Raw genomic sequence first — 17,471 nt, forward strand, 5'->3', positions numbered from 1 at the left:
CTTGTTTTTGCTAATTGAACTCTCCAGTTTCTTTGTGGAGAATAGCAAAATAAATCAATTATTCATTGTTCATAACAAACTTACCCAATAACCCCTGCTGAGAGCATAGCAAAATTTCATTTTACAAACATAAAAGTACAAGTACATTTCATTCATATTTACTTGAAAATTAAGATCTTTCTTTGTTTTTTTCTATATTTACGAAATCCGGTAAACTGTTTCTATTATGAAGCAAAAAAATCCTTGATAGTTAAAAATATTTCAGGTTACTGCTATGTGGGGTTTAAAAACAATCAATATTAATTTTATAGTTTGTAAGCTTACCTTATATATTTGGTTTGTTCTTGGACGTTTACAGGCATGGTCTTCATTCTTGTGTGTAAATTTTCTTTCAAATCTTCAATTTTTCTATCAATTTCATCCAAAATTTTTTGGAAAAGCTGCAAAAATATTATATACATACTTATAAATATATCACAACCAAAATTAAACATACTGTTGTCTGTCTATTTGTACCAGCTAATGTCTGAACCAATTTTATTTGGACTTTTACTGAAAGATACTGGAGTTTATTGAGCAACATATTATAGTACAATTAAGTATGTTGTAGTTTATGGTATCCAGACGACTGAAGTCAAATGCTTTCTTTACTCATTAATTAGCGAAAGATTGCATTTGTCGCCCGCTGCTCTATTGCTCCCCTAACAGTGGAATTCATAGACGTTGTAGGGGCACCCCCAGGGGATTATTCACCCGTTGAGTGTTAAATTCTCAAACAAATAGAGGTTAAATTCGACACTCAGCGGCTGAATCCACTGGGGCTGCCTATAACGTCTATGAATTTCACTGTAAGTTGCTATACCCCCTTACCTCTATAAAGCACGGACGAGAAATCAAGTTATGTTATAAGAATACACATTACCTTAACATCAGTATTTCCAAACAGATTTTTCACACGGCTGTAGTCATTGACAACAAGATCATACTCTTTTTTGCGTATATTCTTGTCTATAGACGCGGGCAGTTGAAAGAGGAACTTGTGCCGCGTGAGCAGAGAAAGTGCTTCCCGTGTTTTGTCCGCATTCTCTTTGCGCGACAATATTTCCGAAAATAAGGAATCAGCCAGAGTAATGGATTCTGAAAATTAAAGCACTTTCTTGACTATGCTACTTGATTTATATATCGAAATTATTTATAGATAACACCTCAAAACATTACACATATTGAATGTATGCAGATGTATATTGAATGTATACAGAATTTTATATTAAGTCAATTTCATTATGACTTAAATCTAGAAGAAAAACAAAAGTCAAAATGTTCTAACATTATTTTGATCCTTACTTCTAGCACATTGGTCTTCAGTTAATTTGAGAAGGGAGAGGGATTAAGGCAAGTCGTGTTTTAAAAGACATGACTAATATAAAAATAATTTTAACTTTTTTATTCTACACCTACCTTCAATTGCAGCTTCTAAGCTGGGTAAAGGTTCTTTGCCATTCTTCCTCTGGTCCTCTTCATACATGTTCTTGAGAAGCACCAGTCGGTCCAACTGGTCCATTACAGCACCAGTATTTGCTTTTAGAAAGCTCAGTTGCCCTTCTTTTTGACCTTCTACCTACAATTTCAAGTGGGACTGATAAGCAGAAAAGAAACTGAAGTGAAAATTTGTAGTGACAATTTACATGTCATTATGTTTGTTATGACGAAAAATGGTTTGTCTATTGAATTAAGGCTATTATTACTTATGGATGAGAGTGTGGTATATGATAAGTACAAAAGCAGTACAAATGTTGGCAACTTGTCAATGCAACTTAATTTTGAAGGAATAATAAATATTTCATATTATTTATTTCATTAAACAATTAACATTATATCGAAGCTGTAAAATGGTATGCTAAGCTGCAATGCTTTAAAAAATTTAAAATATAATTTCAAAATTAATCTATAATCTTAAAATAATAATTAATAACACAAACCTTTCTTTGCAAAAACACCATCCCAGCTCTGAGATCCTCGAAGGAAGTATTACTATGGTGTTCCAAAAGATACCAGCCTGGTTGAAAGTTTTCATCTGATAATTTTCCAGAGCTGTAACAGGAAGACATCCTTATATTTAGGAACCACCTTCTGTATAAGGATCAGCTCCGATCTGATCAATTTGAAAGGAGGAGTCACAAAAACAAATGTAAGCATTTATTTTTGTGACACTTATTTGGAATGGGACCTTCTGATACAACTCAAACTGATAAGTTGATATGACATAGGTAAGATATTATAGCTTGGCAACTTCGTTCGTAACACTCCCGATGTTGCACGCGGGCCGAGAGGTGTATAGCGATGAATGAAAAACCCACGACTGATGCACGTCACTTCCTCGCACGCCTGATATCACACCCGCGCAGTCTTTCCCCCCGTCGCCCGCATATCAAGGGAGTGTTATCAACGAACTTGCCAGACTATAATTCTAGTTATCTAGTTGATTTGTGTTTTTAAAGTCTGTTGTAAAAAGGTATGATACCTTATTTCAAAAAGAAATGAGCATTTTCCAATGAAATCCAAAGAAATGATGAAAGAATCATCATAATGGAAAATGCTCATTTCTTTGGATTAACTTATCTAATCTTCATGCTTTGTAGTGAAACACCTTCTTCCTTAAAAAGCATAATTTTTAAAGATTCAACGATTTTTAATAATAACAATGATTGATAGTAACCACAGGACATACTTTGCCCTTCTTACAAAATAGAAACATAAGTAGATTTCTCACAAACTCAAAACTTACCCATCTGGAAACAACTCATTCAGCTCTTCCTCAGGGAATTTACAATCATCACCCTCAGTAGACAGGCCGAGGGGGTCAGGTGGAGTGTATGCAGTGGGTGACATAGGTCTGCGGCCCCAGGGCAATGATGGAGGGGCTGCCTCTTCAACCCAGACTGCACTCTCTTTTACTGGGCCTATGGATTCATGGTAACCTGGGGAAATGTCAAATTGGCAAATTATTATACATTTTACAATTACAATTCTGTTTGCTATATTTCAGAATTAAATATGCCTTATTTCAGGATTATACAAATTTTTGTCTCTGCCACGTAATGGGCCTGACACCTACATTATCATTAACATCCTTAATTAGAGCCTTCAATTCAAAGTAAATTAAATCAAAACTAGTTTGTTTGTTAGAAATGTCAAGTTTAACCATTTGTAGTGACTTTACATTTTCTGATATCTCCATTTATATGATATAATAGACTAGCAAAACACTGCCATTTCACCCATGTAGTTCCCATTCCTAAGGGAATGCAGGGATGAAATATAGCCTATGTTACTCCCAGATCATGTAACTTTCCATTAGTGAATGTATTTTTAAAATCAGTCTACTGGTTTCAGAGCCTTTTCAATAAAAATACAGTACAGCATGAACAAGTTGTTAAACTATTATTTGCAGTGATACAGGTGTGGCATTGTAACCTGTCTACCACCAAACCATTGCTTGGTAACAACTCGCTCAGGTGAAACTTTATGAATATTTTCAGTTTTGTTAACACTCCTTAAATTTCACACAAGATGGAAGCAAGCTTACTTTGAAAAGGCACAAGTTTAGTTTATCCTTACCTCTGATGGTTTCTATGTGTCATTGAAATGGAATGTCAAAATGCTTAGTTAATCATAAACTGCATCATCACTTATATGACAATTATATATATTAACATCAGGTGTGATTGTAGTCAAGAGCTAACTTGTCAAAGAATATAATAAAATCCCTGTCTTACTATTACTACCAAAGAAAACAAGTCTTTCTTGAAAAAACAACATCTATACCTCTAAACTGGACAGTGGAAGTTCCTTCACCACCAGATTTGGTAGTGACAATGATGTCGCCGCGACCCTTGCACGGACCAGACCTCGCGACTATTTTGTTCTTGCTCTTCCATTCCGCTGAGAGCAGGCAATCACAGCCACAAATCTTAAGCCCTGCAACATACGATGTTAAGTTAACATTGAGGTGCCAATTGCCATAGCTAATTTCTTAAAGAGAGTTTATGCAACCAAAATTACCATATAAATCTGTTGGACTGGTACCGAGAAACTCCCCTCGAATTGTCACTTTCGTACCGGGAGGACCTTCCTTTGGAGAAATACCAGTAACGACGGGCGGTGGACCCATAATGGAAAATAAAAAATTCTTATAATTTACAGAAAACGAACGTTACGTTTCGATGGGAAATAGGAAACTTAGGTACGGTCCTCAAATCCCAAAGCTAAAATGGTAAATTAACTAAATAAAAGACAAAAGTTAAATTAAAACTATCTATAATTTAAAAGTCAAAACAAACAACTACTTGTCAATTGTCATTTGCATGTTTGACATTGACGTTGGCACTTGTCACTCGTCCTTAATATTGCCAACACCTATTTTCCTAATTCAACACAAATCGAAGAAATAATTATGTATTTTAGCCCTTGCCTTTGAGACTTTAGGCCCATGGTCAACAGATACCAAAAAGTGGTCAATGCTATGTTTGAGCAGAGCGTGATATCCCAGTGGATATGATCTCTGCCTCCAATTCCGGAGGGTGTGGGTTCGAATCCGGTCCGGGGCATGCACCTCCAACTTTTAAGTTGTGTACATTTTACAAAATTAAATATCACGTGTCTCAAACAATGAAGGAAAAACATCGTAAGGAAACCTGCATACGAGAGAATTTTCCTAATTTTCTGCGTGTGTGAAGTCTGCACACATAAGGGTTGGTAATGAATGTTTGACGAATTGATCCATGCGTCAGTTGACCCAAGAGCTGGCGCTTATTTGGCCCAAAGGGTACCTTGGTTCTGGGTGAACAATTAGATGGTGTCAGTGGCGTGACCTTCGCAGATTCATAAATTAACTGCATACCCTGAGAATTAATTACGAATCTGTATTGTAAAATATAAATAACTACAAAGGAAATATAAATTTAAAGGAATAAAGCATGATAGATGCACAGTAAAAAAGTATCGGTATGGTCCCATAATAAGTTTAAATTACCCGCATTTTGGGAACTTCCCTCATGCTGGCAAGACTATTCGTTTATGTACTTTTTTTCTGGTTTAGCTCATAGTTCTAGAATTCATGTCAAATCATAGATAAGAAGGAAGTTGTTATAGATCTGTGCATTTCAGTTAGGCTAGTACTCAGAGCACTAAAAACCAGTTAATTAAAAAATAAAAATATCAACCAGTTTTTTTTTCCGTCATGAGGGGATGATAAAAAAAGACCTTTCGGGGCGTATCTAATAAATTTACAATTAAATACCGTTTGGTAATTCAAAATATACAATATAATTTTAACTATGATTTAATGTATTATATAATAATCCATTCTTACAGAAATGGCTCACTCTAGCTTCAGGTAATGGGTATAAAGTGAATCATCATTTGATCTACTATTTGCTTATTTATTTAGTTCGCCTTTTAAAAATCTTATCTTTTATTTCTTTAGTGCTGTCGACGAGTATGGTTTTGAAAGACATGATGATTTTGACTTCGAGAGCTATGAAGAGTTTATGTCTGTGTATCTCAAAGTTTTGGCCTCAAGGGCGCAAAAGTGGGCTGTTCTTCTGGGAGAAGGAAAGTCTGTCAAACGGACTAACACCATCAAAAGATATGTTCGCAAGGGTGTGCCAGGTGAGTAATAAAATGTTTTCTCCCTATCCCACCATCATCTAAATAAATTAGCCTTAAACAAAACTGTTGTAAAGATTGACCTGTATTTTGGTTAATAAGTAGGCAGCATAATTTAAAATTACACTTGTTATCTTAATAATAAAGTGTAAAACTTACCAAATCATTAGATTTTGTTTAATTAACAAAACTTATTTTTTATAGAACATTAAAATTGATTGGTTTATAACCATTTAAAACAAAAGACTTATAAGTATAATAGTTAAAAGCTTTAAGTTGTGGCACCCTACAAATGAGTATTCACTCTTGTGATAATATACTATCTATTTTATGGTCTAGAATGTGAATATGATGTCTAATTTTTTTTCTCAATTTTTAGGTGAACATCGTCCATCAGTATGGATGGCTATATCACAAGCAGATAAGATGAAAGATCAATGTCCTGACTTATACCAGAAGATCCTTGATAGTCCTTTTGAAAAAGAGCTGGTAGATTTAGTTAAAACAGACCTGCCTCGCACCTTTCCTGACAATATTTATTTTTCAAAGGAAGCCAATCATCAAGCACATCTTTTTAATGTATTAATAGCTTATGCTCATAACAACAGAGCAGTTGGTTACTGTCAGGGGTTAAACTATATTGCTGGTTAGTATTTGTTTTTTTTTTATATTTTCTTATAAGCATGGCTTTACATGGTTGATATTCCCTTTATAATATTTTGACCTGTTTGACACAGTTTGACACGCTGTAGAAGTGCATTTTTTAATCTATGAATTGGGTGCCAAAAGTTACCCTAAGCCCTGATTCATACGAGAGTTGTTTTAACGTTCATTAAAAAAGCATTCAAATACAACAAATGCATTCCGAAGTATATGTTCACACAACAGCATTTTTAAAATACTAAGTTTTTTCCGAGCAGTGTTGCATTTGAGTTTTGGGCGTTGAAAATAGACCTTCATTATTTAATTTCATACTATTTTGAACGCTTTTTTGAAGTCTGTTAAAAAATTCTTGTGCGAATGGGGGTTCATAGTTTTATGGGACACATGGCATAACTCTTTGCTATGAAGAAAAGTAACTGTTTTTTAATAGATATTCTCAATTTTGTTTTAGGTTTATTATTGCTAGCCACAAAGAGTGAAGAAACATCATTTTGGCTTCTCAAAGTGTTGGTGGAAAAAATTCTCCCAGACTACTATACAAAAACCATGGATGGTCTTATAGTAGATATTGAAGTGTTATCAGAACTAGTCAAATCCAAGGCACCTGATGTACATCAACATGTTATAAATTTAGGTATGTTTTAAACATTAAGCCCTGTCTTAAAGTTTTGTGTACAATTTATTTAGATTTTGAAACTTAATAAATGATTTTAAAATCTGGCCTACTATCTATATTTATTATTTCAGATAATTTATTGACTTTAAATATTTTGTTGATAATGGAAAGGATAAAATAGATATAAAATCTCAATTTATCTCTATTTTGAAACAGATTGCCTCAACAAGTTGTAATCCAAGATATAGGCGTTTACACAGTACTAGCGGACGCCCGCGACTTCGTCCGCGTAAATTTCGATATCAACTTTACTACTACCCCTACCCTACCCTACCACTACCCCAACCCTACCCTACCCCTACATCTACCCTACCCCTACCCTACCCTACCCCAAACCTACCCCTACCCTACCCCTACCTTACCTACACCCTACCCCCATCCTACCCCTACCCTCCCCGTACCCTATCCCTTTCCTACCCCTATCCCACCCGTACCCCTATCTCACGCCTATCCTACCCCTACCCTACCACTTCCCTATCCTACCCGTACCTCTACCCTACCACTACCCTACCTCTACCCCTACCCTACCACTACCCTAAACCCGGCTCTAGACCTACCCTACCCCTACACTACCCCCACGCTTCCCTACCCGTACCCTACCCTACCCTGTAACTTCTCTATCTTACTCCTACCCTTAGCAAAATCAGTCCAGTCCTTCGAGAGTGGTGGTATGATCAAAAGAAATAGAGACTTCTATGCTAATAATATAATGTGTGGTTGTAGGAGGTAATCTCTGGATCTACTGGACCAATTTGGAAAATTGTTTTACCAATAGAAAGCTACGTTATTTGCGAGTGTCATAGGCTATGTTTGATCCCCATATTCACACGGGAACGGGAACTACGTCAATGAAAGCGCCGGGCGTTATATTGCGGAATTTCTGCGTCTTTTAGAAATATTGTATTATCTCCGAAACTATTTAAGTAATTAACATACTGTAAAGGGCAAATCTTATCTCCATAATATCTTTGTGATTATTAAATAATTTATTTTAATAATAATTAAAGTTTAGTTGTATAAATAATGACGTAAACCTAAGTATATAAAATTCATAATTTTTAAAACACAAAAGCTACTATATCTGCTAATATATAGAAGATAGATATATGGTGTCGCGGACTTTTTTGTAGAACTTTTAAAGATACATAAAGCCTCAATACATTAATTTCAATTTTACACAATGGTTAAGGCAGCGCATGCGAATAAGTCTGCTTAAGAGGATTTTCGGTCCAACCTGTATGACAAAAACTGTGTTAACTCGGCGAATATATATCATACTAATATAAAATATAGCCTATAGCACTCCCCGATAATGTAGCATTCTACTGGTGAAAGAATTTTTGAAATCGGACCAGTAGTTCCGAAGATTACCCCATTTAAAAAATGTGACAAACTTACAAACTTACAAACTTTACCTCTTTATAATATTAGTATAGAGTATAGATTACATTCAAACTACTTTAGTTTCACAATATTCTATTTTTGGTAAAAAAGGGTTGGTTACTATTTATCAACATTGATTGAAATTACATATTGATTTGGGTCTGGGCTGAGAAGCAAATAAATATTATCAGAGTTAATGAATATCTTATGGGCCGGTCTACATAATGGCCAATCACATTTCCATGTGTGGACACGGCCCAGAAGGAAGAAGAAAGTCTCACCACCTTCTGCTAAGTGTTGAATAGCTTATTTACAAATTTTCTCTTTGTCATTTGACATAAACTATGAAAGGTCACAAAACTTACATTGAAACTATCAGACAATTAATTATCAGAAGCTAGTGGAATTAGCCCTTAAGCTGAAGAGTTAGTGTGTTTGTTTGAAGTACTTAATCCTAGGAACTACTGAAATATTCAAAAATCGCGTAAGACAATATATAATGTTCGCCTTTAAAAGTTTGAAAAAAAGTCTGCAATAGCATAATATGTATATTTTTGAAGGGTTTTCGCATGGACAAAGTAGACGTCCGATTGTTATAAATATTGAATTTTGTAGGTCTGCCGTGGGCTGTCATAACTACCAAGTGGTTTGTCTGCCTCTTCGCTGAAGTCCTGCCCATAGAGACTGTGTTGAGAATATGGGACTGTCTGTTCTACGAGGGCTCCAAGATACTGTTCAGAGTTTGCCTGACACTGATCAAGAATAACCGGGCGTCTATAATGGCTTGTAACGACTTCACCACACTGGCGGAATGCTTTAAGGCTATCGTTAAAAATGCAAGTGCATTGCATTGTCATGAATTTATGCAGGTCTGTATGCGAATGCTATATTGCAAATTATGTTTAATAGCTTCATGGTTAAGGAGTCTAACTCAACACTTAGGATGTCATAGGTTCGATCCCCACCCATCACTGTTGTCACATCCATTCTTACTACTAACAGGAGGGTAAAGAAAATATGAATCAAATGAAAAGAAGGATATGGCTAATCTTCTTTTTTTTTTAATTTTATATTATTGTGTTTTAAATTAAATTATTTTTTTAAGTATTAGTTGCACTTTTGTGTTGTATTAGCGGACGCCCGCGATTTCGTCTGCCCTTAGACCTCTTTAATCCAGCCCTTACAGTAGTATTGCTGTAAAAATGGAGTAACTTCTCCTGTTTTCCCAACATTTCCCTTCACTGCTCTGCTCCTATTCATTGTAAAGTGATGAAAAGTATACTATAAACAGTCCAGGAGTATGAAGAATAATTGTTTCGTTAAAATCGGTCGAGTAGTTTTTGTTTCTATAACGAACATATACAGAAAGACAGACTAAAATTTTACTGATTGCATTTTTGGCATCAGTATCGATCACTAATCACCCGCTGATAGTTATTTTGGTAATATATTTCATGTACAGAATTGACCTCTCTACAGATTTATGTATAAGTACAATAGCATTGTTAAGTACTATCTAAATGGGAAAATAAAGCTTATTATTACAATAGCAAAACATAACATATTGTTATGAAAGTTTTGTAAAAAAGGGGAGAGAAGAAGAGTTCTAAGAGATAGATAAACAACTTCCACAAGCGAACATAACCGCGTCTAATATTTCGCGTGTGATATAACAGTTAGTTTGAAATAAGCAAAATTACAAAAACCACAAAATATTAACTTAGTATTTTTTTTTCCAGTCAATATTCAAAGTACCTGGCACCCTGTCCAACTCTACAATAATAAAGCTTCGAGCCCGTTTCGCGAAGCAACGTCGAGAGCAACTGCAGAAGGAACCGCGGTGAACCAATATTCAATCTTAAGGAACTTTTGATCTCATCTTTTCAAAAGATTTACCAAATGAATTTATTCTAATAAACTTTTTGTTATCAAACAAACTTCGAAGCACAAATTTAATTATAGAACAGGAGCATGTAATAGTCAGACACTTTATAGAATGTCAGATCTGAAAATACAAGACGCCAAACTGTGTAGGTATTATAACCCTTTTGATGGTCTCCGTAGCACAATGGTGTAGGGCTCTTATTTTATTATACTACGAGTAACTTGGTCATTCTTAATTTTGGGTAGATATGGATATGGTTATAGCCCAGTGGATATGACCTCTGCCTCCGATTTCGGAGGGTGTGGGTTCGAATCCGGTACGGGGCATGCACCTCGCAACTTTTCAGTTGTGTGCATTTTAAGAAATTAAATATCACGTGTCTCAATCGGTGAAGGAAAACATCGTGAGGAAACCTGCATACCAGAGAATTTCTTAATTCTCTGCGTTTGTGAAGTCTGCCAATCCGCATTGGGCCAGCATGGTGGACTATTGGCCTAACCAATCTCATTCTGAGAGGAGACTCGAGCTCAGCAGTGAGCCGTATATGGGTTGATAACAATGAGATATGGATATAATATGCGTCAAACTTTTAGGCTGCTGAACCAGAGGTGTTTGGCTGTGTAGTGAACAAAAACATCCCAGAAGTGTTAAAATACCTGCACAGTTGTAATTTCAGAGCTGACTAGAAGTTGGGCACATACTATAATAATGCTACAAATGTACCCAGTGGTACCCTCATCCACATCCTTGCAACAAAGGTTACTAAATTTATTACATGTAGATGTAATATTTGTGTTTGTGATTAATAACATTAATTTATTTTTATCAATATTGATAAAAACATACAATTAAACCATTTTTTTAATTAACATGAGTTGTTGATATCATGTATTGCTTCCATTAAAGTCCAAAACATGCTCATGTTTTATTCAAAATATTATATTTTGAGTGATCAAATATAAAAATAAAGTGTAATTTTTTTTTACATGTGAAATGTGAATACTATGAGTTTTTCAAATAAAAGAAACTAGACTAGTTTCCAAAATATTACAACGTATTTTATTAGTTAATATTATATGAGTAATTAATTATTTAGTTAAGCATGACAAATGAGTTTTTGTGAACAATAATTGTTTTAAGTGATGATTTTTTTATTTCACATATCATAAGGTGTTGTTATTTTTTTTTAATATTTTGTAAGCTTCCAACAGTACAAGTTTATATACTACTTGCAACTGTTATTTTATATATTTGTAAATGAAATAATATAAAACGCTGCTTACTTTACAGTCAGTGTGTACATTTATATTTATACGCACTGCTGAGCAGTTGCGATTGATTTATATATATTTTACATAAAAGTATTTTTTCCTTAATCCCTCCAGTCATTTTATCAATGTATTTGTTAGATAAGCCTTTTTGTTAGATAAGCCAAGGTTCTGAATTTGGTAAACATTTGAGCAACTTTTACAGTGCCCACTAACTTTGTCCTGCAGTTTCATCTGCATAGATCCCAGTTAAATAAGCCAACTGATATGAAATGTCTAAATGTCTAAATAGTGGGACCTTAAATTGTCTATTTTCCCAATTTACTTATTAGTATTAAATCATGATTTTTAACATTATGTTATGAAATCAGTAATAACAAAATTATCACCACTACTTTTGTATTTTTTGTAATCCTGTTAATTTCATAGTTTGAAATCAAAAAATGTTTGTTTCCCCTGATTTATGTAATTTACTCAGATACTTGTTAAAGCTGGTGGAATAAAACGGTTATTTTAAAATTTAATTATTATTATCTTTTATTGTATTAAGTAAGAACTCTAGATTTAAGTATTTATTTTAATTACACAAACAAAAGAGTGAGAATATTGATTAAAAAAATATAATCACTATCAAAGAAATAAACTGTATTTCTTTTGTAATAGACTGTATAAATCTGTAAGTGTAACTTTACTTTGTTACACTATGTGATTGTATAATTACACGTATGAGTATGTTATTACATGAATTGCATACATTATATTTTTTACCTTCGTATACATCTGTTATAATTCAGTGCAAATGAACTGTTGATGTGCAAGAAACTCGGTTGTGTTGTGTTCAACAGTGGTTGATAAACAATAATACTATCATAATCAGAGTGAAGGAGTTGTAAACATTTTCTCTCCACTTATCTATTGATGAAAAGTATAACCATGGATCCTTTTTTGATTGATATATTTTAAAATTGAAATTGTCTAGAAGGCACAACCATGACTGCCAAAACAGAATATTAATAACGAAATAAACATTACTGTCTTTAAATATAAAATCATTATATCTTTGGAGTTTGCCAAAGAATCTTTTAACTAATAAATTATTGAGTCATTGGGCCAAGGAACTACATAATTTACTGTTTGTATGATATTCTTGGAGTTTTGAATGAAATTTCTTTCAAAACCAAAACTGCTTGCCTACCTTCTCATCCAGACTTTGTTCCCTGACCCAAGGACTATGAATTATTGTCATTAGGATTTAGGACTTGAAATGGTAAATTTATATACATTATATATATAATATGTGTGTACAAGTTGTGCAGCTTTCACTATTTAGTATTTAATATTTATACAAATTGCTTGTCCTTTGTATGCATCAGTAGTTAAATATTTTATAATAATATATAACATATATTTGTGACATTTAATCTAAATTTTTTATTTTAGATTAAATAGATTAAACTGATAGTATTATTTACCATAAATAAATTTGAACAATAATTATTTTTTATTACTTATATAGATTTTTAGATCATCTCCAAAATTTCAGATGAGCTTCAGTCAATTTTGTAATTATTGAACAGTTTAATATCTTGATGTTTTTTATAAGCTTAGCATAGTTTCCATTTGCTGAGGATTAAATAAATGTGAGGTAGTGTCTTTATAATAACAACTCTCAAAATTAACTGCTTACCTGATGAAAAAATACTGTAATTTTCAATTATCTCTCTGTGTATTGTTAGATTAAATCTGACACTATAAGACAAAATAACAGTGTTGTTAAATCACTTGCTAAAGACTGATGTTTTCCATGGTCAGCCATGGAAACCTTTGAAAACCATTCATACAAATGTAAGGCAAAGGTCATCTATTCATAGGATTCATTGACATACAATTTTTCCACCGTTAGATTTCCTTAATCTGTCTACTAATTATAAATGACCTCCCTGCCCAACTTTGTACTTCGAGTAGTTAACAAGACTTTATGACAAATGACCTTTCCCTGTTATATAGATGTAGATTAAAACTTAAATATTATTTAGCTAGGGTTAAATTCTATTCAAAGAATTTAGAAAGGTTTATTAAACCTGCCAGTAGATGTAAACTTTTACCATACCAACAAATAGCTTTTGGGAGCATTGTACCATTGTATTGTAGCAAGGTTGCAGTTAATTTGTCAGAGTCATACATGTTTGATGAGTTCTTTGTAACATAATAAATTATTGAGATGTTGAAATTGATTATTTTTTATTTTTATCATCTTTCAAAAACTTTACACATACACTACAGTACAGTTACACCTTTTAATAGGCTACTTATGACACAACTTATTAGGTACAATCTTTTGTTATGGAATTACAATATTATTTTGTTCTGATTGTTTCTTTGTGAACAATAAGTTATGTGAAATGTCAAAAGTGGCCTATTAAAATGGCTGGACTATAAATTGTCTATTTTCCCACTAACTAAATATGATTAAATCATGATTTTCCACTTTCAAGTATATCTTTAGCTTCATTGATTTTGGCTGCTATTAATGGTGATCCTCCTTTATCTGGATGGTTTAGTAACATAATTCTTCTGTGTGCTTCCCTTATCTATATGGAAAATAAAATTATGATTAAAAAACAACTAAATTATAATCACTATGATGCTAACATTAACAAAATTTGTGTTCATATCATTATTCATTCATAGGTCAAGGTTGAAGAAATATTATATAACTTTTTAGCTTAGACTTTTAGCAAGAATTTTTTTGTTTTTATACATTGACATTATATAGGCGAGCGCTTGGCTGACAGTAAGCGATGATGTAGCCTATGGTGGAACATGCTTGCCTAGAAGATGCCTATTCACTCTTTGACTTGAATATACCAATGTTGTAGGTGGTCAGGAAAACAGAAGCTGGAAGGGCATTCCATAACTTTGCAGTGTGGATCAGGAATGAAGAACCGAAATGCTTTGTACGCATCTAAGGATACCTAGTTCCTAGTGTCCCTATTCTGGATCTAAATGATAACACTGCTAGTTTCATTTGGTACCAAAATATCTTAAATTACAATATTAAATTTAACATCACTGCTTTACTACTCAACACTTGTATGCTTACTATTGTTAATTTTATATGTCCACCTCTTTATTCTGAACCTGTCACAAATTCTTTCTTAAACATCTCCTGACTATGAATTACCTTCCTACCAAATTTCATCTTGGTCCATTAAGCATTTTTCGTGATGAGTGTCTACGCTTTTATATATTTGTATCACATCAATAATATTAGCAGGTATATATATTCATGGTTGAAGCCAAAAACATACCTTAACTTTAGTAGCTGTAGGACTTACGCCTAATATTAAGGCTGCTTCTCTTTTCGTCATTTTAGGTTCAAATCCACCTTTATAATACTTTGAGTTAGCTAGACTTTCAGAATCAAACTTGGGTATACTTTTCATAGCTTCTGCAAATTTGGTTGACGCATTTGGCATTTGTCTTAATATATAGCGACCTGCAAATCCTATTGCGGCCATACCGAGACCTGCCAAGATTATTGAACTAGCCTGCAAAACAGTATTTATTAATGAAAAGAATAACATCAGTACGTTGGTAAAGAGGTTATGTCGAATGTAAAGGTACCATAGTGTCACTAATCAATTCTCTAAGAGTTATTTCTTTAATTCTCTGTATATAATTCGTTTAAAATATATATATTTTTTATGTTATGACTCGGGACTCCACTGATTTACTCATAATTTATTATATTAATTTTTAAAACTTTCACGATTTTGTTTCAATTTCATCACCCGTCTAAACGTCAAAGTCACAGATTAATAGACAATATGTCAAAGTCAAATTGACAAAATTTTGACTTACATCACTATCTTCATTTGTGGTCTGTGATCACTATCACTACACAGATTATGACAGATTACTTTAGAAAAAGGAGTCCAAGGAGTACGCATGCCATTACTTACACTAATTTATAGTGATCTGTGTAATTTAAATGCGTTCATACGACGCGTTACCAAAGCTATAGTCAAATTGAGTAGGTATTTTAAACTATGTAAACAAACAAAAACAGCTGACTCAGGGGTGCTCAACATTTTATCATTATTTACGAATATTATCATGAAATAAAACTTCCTGTGATAAACAAATATTTTTTTAATTCTATATTCCTATATAATATATCCTGTTATTTATCAAACAGATAATGCTTCACTTATATTAAGGGTTCCGTAGGCAATAAAGAACTCTTATAGTTTTGTTTCTTTATTATGTAGAAGCAAGCATAAGGTTTCCTCGACATATTTAAACACATTAATCAAAACGGTTTTCTCGGAGGACGATAAGGGTGATTGATTCGTACGTTTCTTTTTTGGTGACGGAAACAATAGCAACGCGGAATAACTGCTCCGGCTAGTACCAGGCTCCGGTTCACTAATTTTCGTACTAAACTAAATAAAATTAATTAATTAAACTGATAAAAAACCCGACTGCATAAATGATAAAAAAACTGAAAAGAAAAAAAAGCTCAGTCCAGAAGTGTAGAAAACAATTAGAAAACAGTCGGGACCTATTATATTGAATAGAATTTCGTCTACATTTTTTATTAGGTCCCGACTTTAGTTTGATCAATTTTTATATCATTTATGCCGGGTTTTTATATTTGTTTAATTAATTAATTTATTTCACACTTTTTAGTTACGATAGATGGTGAATTTCGGATTTATTGGTTACGTTTGTTACAAAGTAAATATTCAAAAAATCTACGCAACCCTCGGTGGCCGAATCAGACTCGCACTTGTCCGATTTTTATAATCAATATATTTCTTTTAGTCTATTTTAGGTGTTTTATAACTACACTTCATAAACCTCGCACCTTATAGTCGTCCGCCTCGCGTATTATGTATAGACTTAATTAATATTAGAATTAATAAATAACGTTTTCCTAATTGTAGTTTTTTTAACATGGCCATGATATACTATTTTGAAATTCTCACAAAAATCCCTTGAATTTGATTCGCATGTTGCAATATTCACAAAAAAAAAACTTCACCCCGATTCTATAGCGTCTCACAGTCGTCTTGTTGGTTTTTTTTTTCTAATTTCACCTATCTAAGAACACTTGGGTTATTAAAACAAATCTAACGTTATCTGAATTACGTAAATCCGTTCAACGGTTTGGAAGATATGAGGTAATAAAGAATATTACATACATACATACAAGATACGCGCGAAAAACATAACCCTTCTTGCAGTCGGGTAAAAACAGTAAACAAACAACAAATAAACTATAATTAACAATAACAACGAAACGAGAACAAAACGAAATAACAAAAATTACAAGGGAAGAAAATACGCACGACAGACTGGATTTAGTTAACGAATCATTAACGAATACTGATATATAAGTAGGAGTATTAGTCATAGACAGCAAATAAAGTAGTGTTCTGTGCTGTGAAGTGTGAACTGTCAAATGTCAAATCTTCTTTCACTTATTAATACAAAATCAAAAAAATTATCATAGTATATGGTAATTCTGCAATAAATGAAAGGTTAAATTCACATTAAAATAAAAGAAATCATCGTTTTAATTACAACTTCTTTCTTCTTTTGATATGAAAATACGACATTTATAAAATAATTAAAGTTATAATTTAATTTTATAAATGCACATTTAATACCCATAAAACTCAATATCTTTATTTTTCATAATGGTTTGTGACTCATGTCTGCTTGGGTTCTTTTTATGTCGTTTGTATTGTTTTTGTGCAAACTCTATATATTTAACATAGAGGAATTAGAAATGGAAATGGATCGCACCCAAATGCAGCAACAAAATTGTCTGTCGTTTTTTGAAGGGTACGAGGTAAACTCAGTCATCGATAATATTTAACAAAAATAAATAATAAAATATTTAACAAGAATAATATAA

General features: G+C 33.0%; 3 protein-coding genes across 3 annotated transcripts in view; 1 reads left to right on the forward strand and 2 right to left on the reverse strand.

The window, feature by feature from the left end:
• Window positions 1-4,357, reverse strand: part of LOC112043057 (exocyst complex component 2) — a 14,842-nt gene extending 10,485 nt beyond the window's left edge. Inside the window, exons 1-7 of the mRNA XM_024078321.2 lie at window positions 4,063-4,357; window positions 3,826-3,978; window positions 2,786-2,978; window positions 1,980-2,091; window positions 1,459-1,618; window positions 923-1,137; window positions 325-440 (exon numbers count right to left, since the gene is read on the reverse strand). Coding sequence (XP_023934089.1) covers window positions 325-440; window positions 923-1,137; window positions 1,459-1,618; window positions 1,980-2,091; window positions 2,786-2,978; window positions 3,826-3,978; window positions 4,063-4,171 — 1,058 coding nt within the window. The 5' untranslated portion in view covers window positions 4,172-4,357. The remainder of the gene's footprint in view (window positions 1-324; window positions 441-922; window positions 1,138-1,458; window positions 1,619-1,979; window positions 2,092-2,785; window positions 2,979-3,825; window positions 3,979-4,062) is intronic.
• An 840-nt stretch (window positions 4,358-5,197) lies between these two features.
• Window positions 5,198-13,772, forward strand: LOC112043343 (growth hormone-regulated TBC protein 1-A). The gene is made up of 6 exons (XM_024078721.2): window positions 5,198-5,395; window positions 5,486-5,670; window positions 6,047-6,313; window positions 6,782-6,964; window positions 9,005-9,258; window positions 10,129-13,772. Exons 1-6 carry the CDS (start codon window positions 5,376-5,378, stop codon window positions 10,231-10,233), a joined length of 1,014 nt encoding a protein of 337 aa, XP_023934489.1. The 5' UTR covers window positions 5,198-5,375; the 3' UTR covers window positions 10,234-13,772.
• Window positions 13,756-15,359, reverse strand: LOC112043066 (mitochondrial import inner membrane translocase subunit TIM14). Its single transcript, XM_024078333.2, has 3 exons — window positions 15,170-15,359; window positions 14,854-15,093; window positions 13,756-14,133 (listed from the first exon to the last, which is right to left on the reverse strand). Exons 1-3 carry the CDS (start codon window positions 15,170-15,172, stop codon window positions 14,017-14,019), a joined length of 360 nt encoding a protein of 119 aa, XP_023934101.1. The 5' UTR covers window positions 15,173-15,359; the 3' UTR covers window positions 13,756-14,016.
• Window positions 15,360-17,471: the final 2,112 nt, after the last annotated feature.

The sequence above is a fragment of the Bicyclus anynana genome, chromosome 4, assembly GCF_947172395.1.
Source record: "Bicyclus anynana chromosome 4, ilBicAnyn1.1, whole genome shotgun sequence".
Lineage (NCBI taxonomy): Eukaryota > Metazoa > Arthropoda > Insecta > Lepidoptera > Nymphalidae > Bicyclus > Bicyclus anynana.

Coding starts and splice junctions, on each gene's coding strand:
- LOC112043343 (XM_024078721.2), top strand. CDS start 5,376: ATGGCTCACTCTAGCTTCAG. Junction 5,671..6,046: donor TGTTCGCAAGGGTGTGCCAG/GTGAGTAATAAA, acceptor CTCAATTTTTAG/GTGAACATCGTCCATCAGTA. Junction 6,314..6,781: donor GGGGTTAAACTATATTGCTG/GTTAGTATTTGT, acceptor ATTTTGTTTTAG/GTTTATTATTGCTAGCCACA.
- LOC112043066 (XM_024078333.2), bottom strand. Junction 14,134..14,853: donor CTACAGCTACTAAAGTTAAG/GTATGTTTTTGG, acceptor TTTTCCATATAG/ATAAGGGAAGCACACAGAAG.